We start from the raw sequence: 17,341 nt of genomic DNA, 5'->3' as shown, positions 1-17,341 counted from the left end.
ATCAGTTGAATTTGGTGAGGCAAGTTTGAAGCATTCATTATTCAAGCTATGACAAGACTATCCCAGGTTCCTTTTATATGGGTTTTACAATGAGAATGGGGGGAAAAGGAGCAAAGCATGAAGATTTGAGGGATTTCAGATAGATTAGGAAAGCCCATGAAAAACTGGCTGGGGCTTAGAGATCAGCACCATTAAAAAGAACGCAATTCAACGGTGTCTCTAGGACACAGCAGGACTGACGGACACGTGCGTGTGAACTCAGGCCGTGACAGCACGCACAAGGCCTGCATACGTTCAGACAAGACATGGTTCCAGCACCGAAGGGGAAGTAGGCATGAAGTTCCACCCTAAGCAAGAAGCAATTTGCAATTGATATTCGCTGGAGTAGGGAAATCTGTTTTCTCCAATGGAGTGTCACTGGGTTCATCAATCATAGGGCACTCCCCATGCCTAGGACTATTGGCCAACACAAAATTAGCTTCAAGAATTTTTTGGTGGGGTTTTTGTATGTATGTATGTATGTATGTATGTATGTATGTATGTATGTATGTATTTGTCTTATTGGTATTTTGATTGTTTGCTTTGAATTTTGTTTTAAACATGAGAGAAAGATAAAGTTGGATAGGTAGGGAGGTGAAAGGGTCTGGAAGGAGTTTGGGAAGAGAAAACATGATCAAAATATATTGTATGAAAAACATTACCATAAAACAAATAAAAAACCAAAGGCAAAACCAAAAAGCAGCAGCAGCCAGCTGTTGGAGATTATGTCTGCCTGATACTCAGGAGCCCCTAGGCTCAGTCCTTGGTACTAGAAGAATAGAGCCAACCGCTTTGTATCTGAACCACAGGAAAGAGGCCCTGTGGATGTCTTAAGAACCGGCCAGACCCCAGCACCTAGGCTCCTGCCCAGCTATTCTCCTCTGAGTCCTATAGAATGGAAGTGCTTACTCTGTGTCATTGTACCTTAGAATTATGTAACTTTTGTTTTACAGAGGCTCACTCTTTGAGTTTCAGAGACACTCTGGACTTTGAAAAATGGTGGAAACGTTAAGATTTGGCTACTTTGGAGAGGAACTAGATGTGTTTTATATCATGAGATGGCCATGGACCTCTGAGGGCTAACAAGAAACAAAATTACTTGCATATGAAATGTTTTCCTATATGAATACTTGGTCTCACCTGGCACCACCATTTTGGGAGATCCTAGAAACTTTAAAAGATATCGTTAGATGAAGTGGGGTAGTAGTGGGTCTGCTTTCAAGGTTATACCTGGTCCTTAGCCTACTCTTGCTCTCTGCTTCCTGTTCACCATAAGGTAAACAGGGTCCTTCCACATGTTCTACGTGCCAAAATTCTGTCTCAGCAGACCCAACAGAGCCAATGACCACATTCAAAACCATGAGATCAAAATAATCTTTCCTCCCATAAGTCATGTATGTCAGGTATTAGGTCAGAGTGGTGAGAAAGCTAACCCAACCTAAGTGTGCAGCATTTGTCACCACAGCTGAGTAAGTCTGTACTTCTCCAATGAAAAAGGTTCCCTTGCTTCTTAGCCAGGCCACCACTGGAGAGCAGCAGGCATGGCCCTGCACTACCCCATGGCCGTGGGCCTCAACAAGAGCCACAAGGTGAGGAAGAGTGTCGGCAAGTCGAGACACAGCTGGCGCCTCACCAAGCACACCAAGTTTGTGTGGGACATGATCTTGGAGGTGTGTGGCTTCGCACCCTACAAGTGGTGTGCCGTGGAGTTGCTTCAAGTGTCCAAAGACAAGAGCGCACTCAAGTTCAGCAAGAAATGGGGAGGCATGCAAGTCCATGCCAAGAGAAAGCAAGAGAAGCTGAGCAACGTGTTGGCAGCCATGAGGAAGGTGGCAGCCAAGAAAGATTAATGAACCCTCCCCCTCGATAAAAGATCATTCTTACAGTTTATAAAAAAAAGAAAAAAGAAAAGTTTCCTTTAAAAAGACATCACTGGCCAGGCATGGTGGCATACAACTTCAATCCCAACACTTGGGAGGAAGAGGCAGGTGGATCTCTGAGAGGCTTGGGGCAGTATGGCCTACACAGTGATTTCCAGGACAACCATGGCTACATACTGAGCCCCTATATAAAACTCAAAACAAATGAATAGGACACCACATGTCAAATGTCAAGAAAATGCTTACTTCTATATCAACAGGACAAGATGTTGGTCACAGCTCACCTACTGAGGTGGCTCTGTCTCAGCCATCCTGTCTCACTCAGCATGGCTTTCCCTCCTGTCCCCACATGCCTGACATGTGCTGGTGTCATTCAGGGAACAACCTGGGCCTGAAAGCATGGAGAAGTGTCACACAACGCACTTTGCACTTCATAAAACCTCTTCGTGGGCCTTGCATATCCACCACTGCAGAGGGCGGAAGTGGCACATGCAAAGCTCTATGTGCGGCTGCCTGCCAGCCCCAGGTCAAGACCTCTAGCTTATAGCCATGCCTTTGAATTCCAAGTTCCAGCTCTCACTTTACTCCACTGGCTTTCCTCTTGATGGGCAAAACCACAATTCTAATCTCTATGGTTTGTGACAGCTGTTCTGTGTGTTTCCTAAATGGCAGGACCTTCTAAGAATAGCTCTGACCTCTGTATAGGTTATTTCTGAGCCTACCACTCTCTGTTCATGGGCAGCATAAGTCCTCCATGGTGAGACAGAGGGACTCTCCACTCCTCAGTATTTATATCATTACTGGAATGCTGCGAATCACCTTGCTTACTCTAATGACCACTGGTAGCTCCTCACTGCCAAGCATGGGTCTGGCAGATACTCTGCACTTCTAATCAACACCTGAGCATAGTAGATGCTAGCTAGCCCTGTCCCCATATCAGCATGCCTGTATAGGGAAAAAAAAAAAAAAAACAAACAAAATGAACCAGACAAGGAAGGACAAAGAAGGGGTGACTATTGCCGATCTTCAGTTGCGCTCTGAAGGGGTTGGGAATACAATGTGCAAATACCTGAGGTAGCGGACCTGGCTTATCTGACTGGTATGCTGGGCCTAAGTGGAAAATGGAGCTCAAGGGCCAGAAGAGCCAGCCTGGGCAAACTGTCAGGGTTTTGTTGAGGGTGGGGGCATTTAGGGCTGTCACTGGACAGGCTCACCTGAGACTCAGCCCTGTATTGAAAGTGGGCTCTAGCTATGCCTACAGGAAGTATGGGAACTACAGGAAGAGGAGAAAGATGAGGTTGTCAAGATCCATGCCCCCACATGAAGCCATGGTCACTGGGATTAAGGTAATGAAAGGAAGACTGGTTGCTTGGGCACACTCACTGCCTTTCAACATTCAACAACTACAGGTGTCAGTAAGCCATTGGGGAGGTGGCAGGTACAGCGGCAGAATGGCCTTAGGTGATATAAAGTTTACCTGGACACTTCAAAGCAGAGATGGAGGAGGTAGATCTGGGACTAATCCCAAGGAGCAGAGGCAATGGAAAAAGACAGGGAGCTTGCTGGAAAGAGTGGTTGGAAGGGCAGAGTTGGAACAACTGGAGAAATGATGACTCACGATGCTAAGTGAGGCTGAAGATGGTGAAATCCAATAGGAAGGAACCCTGAGGGACACGCGCTATGCAGAAAAGTAAGGTCTAAGGTTGAGGCTCTGTCAAGGATGGTGATTATGCTTACCACAGGAGTCTGTGTAGAGACAGGAGAGCAGACAGGAAAGGGGACAATAACTTCTACCAGGTGACAACTAGGTAAATGCCAACACTGCAAACAAGTCCACAGCAGAAAGACAGCCGTCTCTACCGTCCCATGAACTTGCAGCAGAATCATGTCTGCTTGGGGACAGAAGCAAACACTCAATTTGTCTAACAGCCCTATAAGGTGTTTCCAAAGGTGACAGTAGACCTCTGCACTAACACCATATAGAACTCATGAGCTGTGGCAAGGCACACCACTTTAGGATTCTCTTAAACTGGGGCCGCCATTGAACGGGCAGGAAACCACACATAAGCTATGCCAATCCAAATTTTCATATTTTGACCTGAGAAGACTCTGCGGGTTGCATGTAGTCTGTGGTACGCCAATGCACACATCTTAGAATCCCAAGAACCTGCTCTCAAACAGCAGAGCTGTTCAACAGATACAACTTTTCAGACTTTGTGAGCACAGCACTAATGCTGGATGTAGAATGTGGCAATAACAGATCACTTTTCAGGAAAGTGTGTCCTGCTGGCCTTGTGTCTGCACACCCGTGCACAGCCCAGAGGCCAGCTCCGACTGTCCTAAGGCTCTGGCAGGAGGAATGCAAGAACAAGCACTTCAAGTTCTCCGGGCCTCAGTGTGTCACTCATGGTTTCACAGCCAGCTGAGGCACATGCAAGCAAACAGAGAAACTCCTAGGCATCAGAAATTCATCACATACCTATAGGCAAAGTTGTGTCTGAGCTCAAGCCCGAACCAATCAGGAAATCTCCAGCCAGTGTTGGTCTCTCATATACCCATGCTGGGAAGACTGGGAGGGGCTGGCCTGAATTTTTTTTGTTCTGTTTGTCTCGAAGCATCTTTCTTGTAAGTTCCAGAGACTAGTAACGGCATTTTTAAAAACAAAAACAAAATATACTAAAGTGCAAATAAAACCAAGATATCTATGGAAATTAACACATCTTTGGCATAGAAAAAGTCCATGGTTTTAGGACATAGGACATTCAATCTTCTTTAAAGAGGAGACATGGTTCTAACTACCCATGACAACATCTGGAACTAAGAACAAGAGAGCCAGGCCCTCTCAAGGTCTCTGCCCAATAAGGAACCCACAAGTGTCAGGGCATCAGCTATGGGGGCCATGGGAAAGTATCTGCATGTTACAAAGTGTTTCACATCAGGACACAAAGCAGAAAGAGCCTGAATCGGGTTTTTTTTAGCAGCTGAATAAGACAGGGATTAGCAACTGACATAAATCCTTACCCTATGGAGAAGGCCAACCACAAAGGCTACATACAGGCTATATGCTAGGCCATGCACAGAGTACTGCCCTTCCTGGGAGATTTACAACCAGAGGTCGAAAAAACTGGCTACTTTGGAAGTAGCAACTTAGCTCTGCAGGCCTGCGTGTCACACAGGGGGCGCCGTGTGAAAGCAATGAGAAACTGGCACAGGGATATACCTGAAAGACTGTGCTGTGTCCTCTGTGCTCAGTACACAGAGGTGAGGCTGGGGTACTTCACAAAGCTGGTGCTGTGGAAAGGGGTCTGGGGGTCTCAAAAGCAGGCACATGGTGGCTCTAAGAGGACTTGAAACTCACAAAATGACCAGCGTGAAGCAGAATAAATCCAAGCAGCAGCAAGTCAAGGTGGGAAGGGGATAACCTTGAGGAAATAATCTGGTAATTTAAAAAGTACTACCGTGTTGGAAACGGTCACAAATTCCAGTAGGGAACCATGATGTGTGCTGGCTTAGATGCACTGCATGTGGACTGGGCCAGGCCCTCACTGCACTGTTTACCCTGATAGGTCAGAATTATGACTGAAGAACACAACCCAGCCTTAGCCTCACTATGTCAGATTAGTTTTTACTAAGAGTAGACATATCTGCTTAGCTAGCAAACTGTGGACCATGGTAGATCTGGTACCTGCTGCAGTGTGGAGCCTGTAGCCACACTGCCAAGCTGCTTCCTCAGTTCCTCTAGCTCCTGTGTGGACATCTTAGAGGCTGCAACAGGGATGCTGAAACCGGTGGCACTGCTGGCTGCAGCACTAGCTGCAAGTTCAGCTCTTTCCTTTGCATTCTGTTGCAAATACTGAAGTGTCTGAAAACACACAAAACCATGCATTCACACCACGCCACCAAAGCTCAGTGTTCTACCACATGTCACGTCACCGAAACACCAGGGGAAGGAACGCCCACAGCCTTCTTTGATAGTCAAGCCTTAATTCCCCCTGAGTGAACAAACTCCTCTGCACTCTGCCTACAGCACCCAGGCTGCAGTACCACTTCCCTTTCTGTCCCAGTGGCTGGTACACCCCTGCATTGATGGAGAGTGGGCCTCAATGACTGCTCACTGGCTCCACACCGACACAGGACACATGCAGATGCGCCTGCCTCATGCGTCTACACCCGTGTTTCCTGGTCTATGCCATTCTGAGTCAAGCTTACTATGAGTCACTGTATCTATGGTTTAGAAATGAAATGCCTTTCCAAAAGAATCACATCTTAAAGGCTCAGTCCCCGGCTGGTGATGCTATTGAGAGGGGAATGAAGGCTCTAACTTTATCAATGAATTAACTCATCAATAACACAAACTGAATTTCTTTCCAGTTGCCATGAGGGTAGCAGCTCTGTCACCTCTCTACTAAGCTACTCCTGATGTCCCAGCCCCAAAGAAAGCAGACTGAAACCATAAACCAACACAACTATTTCCCTGTAAGTTTTCCGGTACCCTTCCAGTATGGAGAGGCTAACATTCACCAGCACATGCCTTCCAAGCATTGTCCTCATGAGGCACAGCTCCATCATGAGAGCAGAGCAGGACATGCAGAAGTAAATGTACCCCAGGCTCCTTGAGAAGACAAGGCACTCAGTGGAGACACTGGAGGGTGTTTTCAGTGTCCCCAAAGCAGGTGTGGTGATGTAGGTGAGGCAGACGCTTACCTCTTTGTCTTCTGTGAGTTTTGATAACAGGTACACCAGTGGGTCAAGATTCCTTGTATTTTTAGATTTCAGTTCATCATATTTCTTTAAAAAGTCCTCAGGCGTTCGAGAAAATTCTGCAATTTTGACCTCAAATCACAAGCGTGTAAGTAATTTAATAATGGTAACAAATCAGATACTAAAAAAAAAACTTCAAGAAAATGAAACACAAAAAAATAAACCAAATTTGAATTAGGTGAGTTAAGTAATCACATCTCTAAAATAAACATCAAGTTAATGTCTTTGGTCCACCGAAGCGAGCCTCTCTTCATCTGTAATTTCTCAGTGATATGCCCACAGGCCTAGGAGCACTCACAACTCCCCTCCCAGCTCACACATCCTTTCACAGCTTGAGCTCACTGCCTCTCGGACTTACTGCCTGCACCGACTCAGGGGTTCCACTCAGCCATTCTTACCGATCTGGCTACAAACTGAGTGCGCACTTCCTGAGCCACGCTCTACCCAATTCGTCTGCTGTACTGGAGCCACTACACTCTTACATAACTGAAGCATGCAGTGCCCACGGAGACCAGAAAAGGGCATCAGATTCCCTAGAACTAGAGTTACAGATGGTTATGAGCCACCATGAGAGGAGCTAGAAACTGAACCAAGTCCCTGCAAGAGCTGCAAAAAAGTAGTGTTTTATTTATGGTTTTAGGTCAAAAACAGTCATATTTTTAGTAGATTTCAAATTCAAAGATATCTTTTGTTAAAGATGTATAATTTTGAATTAATAAATAAAGAAAGAAATAATACTGGAGTCAGGTGTGGTGTGGCGCACAACTTTAATCCCAGCACTCAGGAGACAGATCTTTGTGATTTCAAAGCCAGCCTGGTTTACATATCTACATAGTGTGCTTCAGACCAGAGAAAAGGGAAGAAAGAAAGGAGAAAAAAAAAAAACAAACCCCTGAAATTCCAATGTGATTAATGAGTAGCCTCCCTTTTCTCACCCAGTAGTTTTGCATATACTACGTCTCCTTCACAGGGAAGAGGGGAGGACTGTGTAAGTTTGAGGCTACTCCACCTGTTTCTCCTCTCTCTCTCTCTCTCTCTCTCTCTCTCTCTCTGGACATACAATGATTCGTCTCTATAATCGGGTGAAGAACAGGAGCTATTTATTGCCAGGAACCAGAAGATTAGCAGAGCACAGAAAATTCCAGGTTCAAAGGAGGCACACACCAAGTGCTGCTGCCCCAGCATTAGCCTTGCTGGGGCTATCAGGAGAGACTCCCATCCCCACAGCCCTAGGATAAGTACCCGCACCCATGGCCCTGCACCTGTAGGCCTCTATGGTCCTGTATCAGAAGTAGGTGCTCACCTTGGCACTGTGGGCAGACACTGTTGTCGTAACATATGGTGTCCGGTTCTTCTGCAGCAGGTCAATGTAGACCTCAGCCCCGTCCCCACCATGGATACGCAGCAGGCTGAGCAGCTCATTGACATCATGGTGAATCCGAAATTCACTCATAGTTTAGCTCTGAGACACCAACATACCAATGTTTTCCTGAAGGCAGAAAGAAAGCTGTTTATAAAATTAAAGCCAAAAAATGTCTCTTGATTGATTCAAGCCTTTGTCAACAAGACCGTTGCCAAGATTATGTCAACCACCAGCCTCTGCCCTTCCCTGGCAGGTTGAGCTATCAAAATTCTGGTGAGATCGCTGTGCTGTACCCATGTCCACAGAGCTTCCAATTGTTTCCCAGCTCACATCAGCACTTAAAGAGCCAGTTATACCAGGTAAATCACTGAAATGGACCCCGCAAGCCTGGTTCTCACTCCTGCTTCAGTCCATCGTCATGTTACCATGGGCGACCAAGGGGCAGATCTGCTATTTTATCTCAGCTTTTCTGGCCCTTGCTGGGCAGACACAATGATCATGCCCTTGAGGGAGCTTGCACCGGCCAAGGTTACTGCCTTTGTCCTGACATATTAAAACTTCCCACTCCTAAGGCCATACCCAGTTCCTAAACCACAAACTGTTAGGTGGTATCTCCGTCCACACACTTGTATGGCCTTCTTTTTTGTACTCTAAAACCTTCAATGTTTTCTTTTCTAGTCCAAGTCTGGCTACAAAAAAATTTTAGGTAGGTAAGATTTCTAAATATTCCAGCTTTTACTGATTCTCTGACCAGGTCCAGTTATACTAGGGTCTAGACACTGAGCATAAATAGTGAAGATTAAAACAGCTTGAGCCTGTAACCCCAGAAATTGAGGGGCCATGATGGTTTGTATATGCTTGGCCCAGGGAGTGACTATTAGCAGGTGTGGCCCTGTTGGAGTAGGTGTGTCACTGTGGGTGTGGGCTATAAGACTCTCATCCTAGCTTCCTGGAAGCCAGTCTTCTGCTAGCAGCCTTCAGATGAAGATGTAGAACTCTCAGCTCCTCCAGCACCATACCTGCCTGGACATTGCCATGCTCCTGCCCTGATGATAATGGACTAATAAACCTCTGAACCTGTAAGCCAGCCCCAATTAATGTTGTCCTTATAAGACTTTCCTTGGTCATAGTGTCTGTTCATAGCAGTAAAACCCTAATGAAGACAGGGGCTAAGGCAGGAAGATCCCAGTCAAGATCAGATTGGGACACACAGCAAAAACCTGTCTAAAAATCAAACAGAACTGTATTCATGTCACAGAGCAACAGCAGAAGACAGCAGGAGAATTTCTTTCTTTTTTTTTTTTCTTTTTTTCGGAGCTGGGGACCGAACCCAGGGCCTTGTGCTCGCTAGGCAAGCGCTCTACTGCTGAGCTAAATCCCCAACCCCAGCATGAGAATTTCAAACCAGTGTTCCACTGGTTAAGACTGTCATGGTGACTTCTAGCCCACCACCCCAGTGGAAAGTGGCTGACCACTGTGTACAATTTCCTAGTGGGAAACAGATGTACCAACATCCTGGTGCTAACAGCTGACAACACGGGGTCTTTTATTTTTCCACTGATGGCTGAGCTAGTCAGCCAGTACCAGAAGTTCTAATAAAAAACATTAAGGAAAACAGACACTAGCTATAGATTCAAAATTGAGCTTACTAAATATTATGGGTGTTATAGGAACATGGTAATAAACCTCTATTGGGATTTTAAATTTGGAATCCACAAACATTAGTGAAGTTATGCCTGGAGATGAGGCTTTACTATTGGTATCAACAAATTTTCTAAGCATTCTTGTAAATTCTCCAAGACTTTGTAACTCAAAGTTAAGAACTGTTGTGCTAACATCTCTAATTGAGACAAGCCCTGAGTTAAATAGTGCCAAGGACAGGAGACTCCCACACACTCCCACACTATGCTAATGTACAAGTGGTACCATCTTGGAACCGTACCTTGAGAGTTCCACACTGTAAATCCATGTAATGGAAAGCAGTTTCTTAGTTTATCAGCCTCCATCAATGGTCAAAACAGGTGCCTCCAAGAATGAAAACAACATGCAAAGCCTAAGTTAATGTCAGATCCCCTGCACAATACTTTCAAATCAAGAGGCATTCGATGCATCCACAATAAAGAGCACAAAACAGCAGAGTGTGGGCTATGGAGTCTCACACAGTAGGAACATGATTCTGTCACCCATGAGCTGTGAACACCAGGCAAAATGCTAGCTAGCCCCTTGCATGTTTCTCCCGAAAAGAGGGAGTAACAGAGCTACCCAGAGTTGCTATGAAGATTAATCAAAACAAATGCTGCCTTCATATATGCTTGCTCTCTTTTCTGGGAACTGGTCATAGTCACTAAGTAATGTGGAAATCATTTAGTTTTACAACCTCGGCACTGACAGTATCTTAAATGGCAGTTACCTTGGGGCTGGACGCATGGCTCAGCAGTTAAGAGCATGCGGCTGCTCTTACAGAGGACCTGGATTCAGTTCCTAGCTCCCACATAGTAGTAGCTCAAAACCATCTATAAACTCCAATCCCAGGGGATCCAATACTCTTCTAGTCTCCACGGACACTGCATGCACTTGGTGTGCAGACAAAAATGCAGAGAAAAGCACCCGGACATACAAAAATAAGTAAAATGTTCAAGAGTTATTTTTAAAAATATATTGGTAGGTCCCAAAAGAGGTACTTTAAGCTACCTGGCAAGCAAACACAAAACCCCAATTTCTCCCCCACCCCCAAGGTCTATTCAAATCAGCAGTAACCATGAGCCTTCTCAAGGCTTGAAGGCAACATGCTGATGGCGAAGAAGATGTAAACCACCAACACCAAGCCCTGCCCACCAGACACGGGGCAGAGCTACTCCATGGAGACACCACCTACACACATACTTGTTTTAAAATCATATCCAAGAAAAATGTGTGAATCCTCAGACATCACTCTCTCTTTCCCATGTATTAATCCAAGGAGTCTGCCAAGCTTCATGATTTGCAGATAACTACTCATCTCTAAGTAGCTTCCTTTAAGTGTTTAGATATGTCCCAGGAGATATATCTAAACTTTCAATTGTCACAACAACTGAAAAGACACTCAGCAATTTCCTGGCGAGGGACAGGGACAGCAATGTCAACACAATTGTCCTACATACAAGAAGACAGAGTTACAGTTGAAAGGCACAACTGTAACAAAGTCTGATTGACTCTAAAACGGCCTGCTTGACCTTCTGACACGCCTTGGTTTCTATCTTTACTAATCACTACAGATGTTCTGGAGTAGGAAGTCTGGCATAACCGGTCATGAGCAAGTCAGGTGCACATTGTCAATGGCCAGTGATTAAAACAAAGTTGGGATGGAGGCAGAGAGGTGTGAAAAGGGAGAGATTCTGGAGCAGAGGTTCCCAAGCTGTGGGTCAGGACCCCACAACTCTTTCACAGGCATCACACGTCTGACATCTTACACAACAAATACAGTCCGTTTCCATAGCAGCGGCAAGGAACTAGTTTTACGGTTGGGGGTCAGCACAAGGTGAACAGCTGCATTAAAGGGGTGGAGGCATTAGGAAGGTTGAGAACCATTACAGGCTCCCGGATCACAGTACAAACCAACCTGTGCTGGTCGGTTTTTGTACATTTGACACAAACGTAGACATACCTGGAAGGATGGAATCTCAACTGAGAAACTCTCTCTATCAGATCAGCCTGTACACAGCCTGTGGGCGCATCTCTTTGGCTGATGACTAACAGGGGAGGGTCTGGATCACTGTGGAGTGGGCCACTCCTGAGCGAGAAAGCAGCCTGGCCTGAGGTGGTAATGCTCAACCTTTAATACCCAGCATTTAGGATGCACTGACGGGTAGATAGATCTTCTAGTTCAAGGCCAGTATGGTCCACAGAGCAAGTTCCAGGGCTACACAGTGGAATCCTATCTCAAAAAAAAAATAAAAGCCTCCAAACAAAACACCTAACTAAAACATAGCCTGTCAAAAAAAAATTTATAATTTGCAAAATGTCAAGAATCCAAACACTTTTACAGAGACAGAGGAATGAGAGACAATCACCCCTAGCCCATAAACAGCTGTCTAGGTATATATCAGAAACTTTCATCTCCAGAGCTTAATAACAAAAAGGTTTTCTTCCTTCCTTTTCCTTCCTCCCTCTCTTCTTCTCCTCCTCTTCGTCTCCCTCTTGCCCCCCTCCCCCCACATCTCCTACCTTCCCAGGTCCCTCTTGTTAAGAGGAGGGTTTTACTGTAAGAGAGAAAATATCCAGAGACAGAATAGAGAGCAAGAGAAACAGACTGAACAAGGCCTGGGCTGAGAGAGAAGGGAGAATAGCCCCAAAAGGTTTTCATTTGTATCTGTTAAACAGTAGTGTCTCTTCTTTCTTGCCGCTACATTCGTACAGGGAGGCCCCGCTCTATAACTATTTTGGGAGAGGAGCAAAGTCACAGCACCCCGAAGTGTCTGCTGCACATTTCGGTCGTCTTTCTATTTAGGTTAGGGTTTCTTCCCAACCTGCCTCAACTGCAGCGGGCCCCGACTCCTTCACCCCTGAACCCTGAGCACCTGCAGCAGATGCAGAAGACCAGCAGGTCAGCACTGCGGGGCTGTCATGAGAGAAGGGTCACACTAACGACAAACGTCCCAAAACCGCTCCCTCCAGCTGGACGCCTGGAGAGGACAGAAACAGTCAGAGGCTGTCGTACCGTGGAGCTGGGGACAAGCCCAGGCTGGTAGACCGGACCGCCGGCGGCAGAGGCCCAAGAGAATCAGGCTCTTCACCGCTGCAGGCCAGCCTGGCTCGCGTTCCCGATCCCGCGCCCGGCTCCAGCCCCGCCCTTCTCCGACCGGTTCCCGCCACAACATAGACCCAGCCCTGACTCACCTCCGCGCGTCGCGTCCCGCCCCGCAGGGTCGCCACAGGAAGTTAATAGACGTCACGTCCGTCACCACCCCTCCGACGGTGGCCGAAGGGCTGCGGCAGCCGTAGTGATGTTGCTTCCCCCTGCACTATATTCCCGCCTGGCCGGGGAGCCCGGGGCAGCTGAACCGCTGCCCGTGGAGCGCAACCCTGCGGCTGGGGAGGCACCCTTCCGATATGCGCCGCGTCCCGTGCGCTTCCCGCGGGATCACGAATTCTTCGAGGTGCGTGAGAAACCGGGCGAAAGATCTCCTGAGCTCCCCCCCCACGGGGCGGGGCCTAGGAGCAGGACTGCCGCTGTGGGCGGGGCTTGTGGGGCGGGACCTATGGACAGGACCAAGGGGTTGGATGCATCTCTGTGAGTTGGGGCGTGGCTCAAAGTTGTAGGGCGCGGCTTCGAGGCCCGAGTCCACCCACGGCTCTTGGCGCGTGTCTTCTGTAGGATGGGGATGTGCAGCGGCACCTGTACTTGCAGGACATGCTCACGCAAGTGTCCGAGACGCCGGAAAAATCCATGTGAGCAGCTTGGCTTCGAGGCCTTACTCGGCTTGCTAGTGCTATCCTGATTCCTCCTCTCTCGTCCGCTTACACCCCGGAACTCCTGCCCCTCCCAGATGACACCTAAGTAGCATCCGCTTAGCACCACCCTGCCCGCACATGAGCACGGCTTGTCTGGGTCTTCCCTCCCCTAGTCTATTAGAAAGGTTCGGGGTGGCACAAGAAACGCTGTACTTGTTCCAGGCTCAGCTGTAATCTGTGTAGGAAGTCCTGCTGGAATTCCTATCTTGGGATAATTGGGGGGAGGAGGAGACATTCTTCCAAGAGACACACCTCCTTCCCCAGGGTGCCCGAGTTCACCTGTCAGGTGGCTGGCTGTTGCCAAGTGTTTGCCGCCATAGAAGACTACCAGCACCACTACCACATGATGCATGGAAACACCTGCTCCTTCTGCAACCGCGCCTTCCCCTCTGGGCATTTGCTGGATGTCCACATCCTGGAATGGCACGATTCTCTATTTCAGATCCTGGCCCAGAGGCAAGACATGGTGGGTGTTGACTACACTGGGCAGTTGTGACTGGGATCAGGGCTCAGGGCAGAATGAGAGTGGAGGTGACACCTTATTCTTTGTAGTACCAGTGCTTGGTTGAAAGCTGCCCAGAGAAGTTCAAGACCAGCCAAGACCGGAAGGATCACATGGTGAGGCTACACCTGTACCCTGCGGATTTCCGGTTTGATAAGCCCAAGACAAACAGAGGGTACGTGAGGGACCCAGTTGTGACTGTCCCTAGTCTTAAGCCTGGGAACAGACACTGTGGCCAAAGCTTAGTTTTTATATACAGGTAGCTGAAACGCTGAGGACAGTGAGTTAGTATGCTTGGGTTATACATTGACGGAGTCAGGAGGGCACTAACTGAGAGCAGAGGGTGGGGTGCTAGCAGGTGCTTGGGCTGGTCTGTTGTCTTTCATGCCCCTCTGATGCTACCAGCAGGGCAATGGGGGCTGTCTCAAGTGTGTGTGCTCTTCACATGTCTCCCGTGGTCTCTCCCTAGGACTTTTGGGTTTTTTTTCCTTTCCACCACTTACTTTTATAAACTTATCAACAAAACTGTCTGTTAGCATGACTGTTTAGACTGCTCTGGGGAAAAGAATTCCTGGAAGAACTTTGAGAGGAATGCTCTTTTGCTTCCTTTAAAAAAAAAAAGATCCCTTCCCATGAACTCCCATAATCATTAGTCATTGCATTGATTGGGGTTGGGGAGACAGCGCATTCTGTGAAGTGCATAAGTTTGAGGTTCAATCCCTAGCACCTAGCAAAAGAGTCAAGTGTGGTGTACACATGTGGTGCTAGCAGCATGGAAGTGAAGACAGGTTTCTGGAGTTAGGCCAGCTAGCTTAGCCTAATCTGTGAGCTCTGGGTTCCAGTGAGAGACCTCGTCTCTACAAGGTAGATGGCTCCTAGAAAATGACTCCTGAGGTTGGCTTCTGTCCTGTTCATATAAACATACACCATACACAGTATACACACCTAAGCACACACACAGAATAAATAAAGTTTGCATGAATTGGAGTCTATTTTCTTCAAACAGTGCACCTTTCTATGTAAAATAATTGCAAAGCCCATTGCATTGTGGGAATGCTTCCTGAGAATCCGAGTCTTCGATTCAGACTTCAATCGAAGTCTTTTTGACTTCTACAGAGCTGGATCAGCTCATTGGTAGTAGTGGCAAGAATCTGTGTAATCTAGTTAGTTCTAGTAAATCTCTCCCTCATGGAAAGACATTTGGGCACTGGGATATAACTCAGGAGCAGAGTTTGGTTCCAATATCTGCCTCAGATGACTCATAACTGCTTGTAATTTCAATTGGATCCCTCCAAGGGATCCAGTGCTTTTTTTTTTTTTTTTTGAGAGAAGAAGAATAGAAGGGGGGATAAGTAAAGGAGGCCAGTCATGGGCACGTAGAGGGAAAGGGGAAGGGGAAGAGAGCATGAAAGCAGAGAATTGAAGAACAAAAAGAGTGATCCAGTGCTTTTTACCTCTAGGCATACACACATGTGGCACCCAGAAGCAACACACACACACACACACACACACACACACACACACACACACACACACATGCACATCAATACAAAAATGTTTAAAATCTTGAAGAAAAGTCCTAGTCAGGGCTGAGTGTGGTGGTACATGCCTTTAATCTCAGTAGTTGGAAAGCAGAGACAAGGCAAATCTCAGTTTAGAGGCCAGCCTGGTCTACATACCATGTTTCTCACCCTTTTGGGGGGTGGGGGAGTTAAGGGTAAGGGAGATGTCTCTCTGTGAGAGCACTGGCTCAGCTGGAACTCACTTTGTAGACCTAGCTAGTCTTTAAAACCCAAAGAGAGCACCTGTCTCTCCCTTCCTAGTGCTAGGATTAAAGGCATACACTGCTGTACCTGGCCACAGCTGTCTTAGAAAGGGGGAGAGATGAGGACCATTATACTTAAATTTATAAGTTATCAGACTTAGTTATATAAACACGCAACCATTGCCATGGAGCCTTCTTCTCTTTCCATTAGCCTGAACATTTCATTTTAACAGTAAATGGTGCCAAAATAGTAAAAAACAAAAACAAACAAACAAACAAACAAAACCCCAACATTTTTGCAGGGAAAAAAATGGTGTCTTCCTTGAAAGCTTCATACTGGGAGCTGGGTAGAAGTGTTGCTCACTCTCTGTTCTCTGTAGCCCAGCCATGCCAGCTGCTGCAGACACAGCAGCCAGAGCCCTGAGAGATGACAGCGATGCCATGGAGATCTGCTTGGAACCTGCTGCCCCACCTCCCTGCAGAAGGACCTACAGTCACAGGTCTGTGCACATCTTCCTGTATAGGCTCTGACCCTAGGCTTGAAAGTGGGCGACACTGGGCAGGAAGATGTGCTTCATTGCAGGTGACACCCTAAATGTTCTAATTTCCCTCCCTTTGCTTTGGATCCTGGAGCCCAGCATGTAGACACACACACACACACACACACACACACACACACACACACACGATGACACTGTCATCTGCTGGGTGGAACTGACGGACCTTCTCCCACACTTGCCTGCCAGATAGTCTTTCTCAGATTGAGCTAATATCAACTATTATTTTGGGACATGTATGTCCCTCAGTTGCCTTCCAGCCGCCATCTTCCCACAGTTTTTTGGACCTTGGCCTGTGAGTACCCTGCCTGCCTGTAGTGATTAGATTTCAGCAATGTAGCTAACAGGAAACCATTGCCACAGGAGCCCCAGCAGGAGCCGACCTTGCTGGCTAATTTCTTCTAAGCAAATGTATGGTGGTACCAGGAAGCCATCCCACAGGAATTAGGTCTGAGACCAGGAGCTGATCCTAGGACCCAAGAGGGCAGACCCTGTTTCCTGAGTGTTCCACAGAGCCCAAGGAGAACATTCCAGAATACAAATGTGAAGGAAGTACAAGCTGCTGTTGTAAGTTTGGCTGCATGTTGTCAAAAGTAATGCCATTGTTTAATATGACTGCTTTTCTGTTCCAGAATACCTTCTACTGTCTGTTTTGGCCAGGGTGCAGCCAGAGGGTTTAAAAGCACCAAGAAAAAAAACAAACACCACTGATGGATCCAGGCTAGGAAAGCCAGACAGACTTTCAGGGAGGGGTGTGCCAGGGCCTTGCTTCTGGATCGATGCCCTGAGCTGGACCCTTGCCACCTCCTTATTTCCATCTCTGGTCACTTGAAACAACCAGTGTGAAGAAACCCAGGATCTGCAGATTCCAGAAATAACCAGAAACACTGAAGGAGGGAGGTGGAGAGACCACTTACCTGCTCTGCAGTACCTACTCTAAGAATGTCACTATGAGCACATGTAATAAATTCTTTTTCACTGATG

At 47.1% G+C, this 17,341-nt stretch overlaps 2 protein-coding genes across 4 annotated transcripts in view; one reads left to right on the top strand and one right to left on the bottom strand.

Moving 5' to 3' along the window:
* Nucleotides 1-13,024, bottom strand: part of Tubgcp2 (tubulin gamma complex associated protein 2) — a 25,612-nt gene extending 12,588 nt beyond the window's left edge. The window contains exons 1-5 of one of the 3 annotated variants that reach the window (XM_032892348.1): nt 12,919-13,024; nt 7,984-8,169; nt 6,624-6,752; nt 5,605-5,781; nt 4,399-4,558 (exon numbers count right to left, since the gene is read on the bottom strand). In XM_032892348.1, the coding sequence (XP_032748239.1) occupies nt 4,399-4,558; nt 5,605-5,781; nt 6,624-6,752; nt 7,984-8,133 (616 nt within the window). In that variant the 5' untranslated portion in view covers nt 8,134-8,169; nt 12,919-13,024. Of the gene's footprint in view, nt 1-4,398; nt 4,559-5,604; nt 5,782-6,623; nt 6,753-7,983; nt 8,170-10,453; nt 10,475-12,739 lie in introns of those variants that run through there. The other 2 variants (XM_032892347.1, XM_032892349.1) reach the window with 2 other exon arrangements.
* On the top strand, nt 12,952-17,341 carry Znf511 (zinc finger protein 511). Its single transcript, XM_032892351.1, has 6 exons — nt 12,952-13,178; nt 13,397-13,470; nt 13,798-13,999; nt 14,086-14,210; nt 16,181-16,300; nt 16,990-17,341. Exons 1-6 carry the CDS (start codon nt 13,026-13,028, stop codon nt 17,066-17,068), a joined length of 753 nt encoding a protein of 250 aa, XP_032748242.1. The 5' UTR covers nt 12,952-13,025; the 3' UTR covers nt 17,069-17,341.

Source organism: Rattus rattus, chromosome 2 (genome assembly GCF_011064425.1).
Source record: "Rattus rattus isolate New Zealand chromosome 2, Rrattus_CSIRO_v1, whole genome shotgun sequence".
Lineage (NCBI taxonomy): Eukaryota > Metazoa > Chordata > Mammalia > Rodentia > Muridae > Rattus > Rattus rattus.
This window is presented reverse-complemented; position numbering and strand designations above follow the sequence as displayed.

Bases quoted from the DNA above. Each gene is read 5' to 3' on its own strand.
- Znf511 (XM_032892351.1), top strand. From the start codon at position 13,026: ATGTTGCTTCCCCCTGCACTATATTCCCGCCTGGCCGGGGAGCCCGGG. The intron at 14,000-14,085 runs GTGGGTGTTGAC...TATTCTTTGTAG, and splicing joins TGGCCCAGAGGCAAGACATG to TACCAGTGCTTGGTTGAAAG. The intron at 14,211-16,180 runs GTACGTGAGGGA...TGTTCTCTGTAG, and splicing joins AAGCCCAAGACAAACAGAGG to CCCAGCCATGCCAGCTGCTG.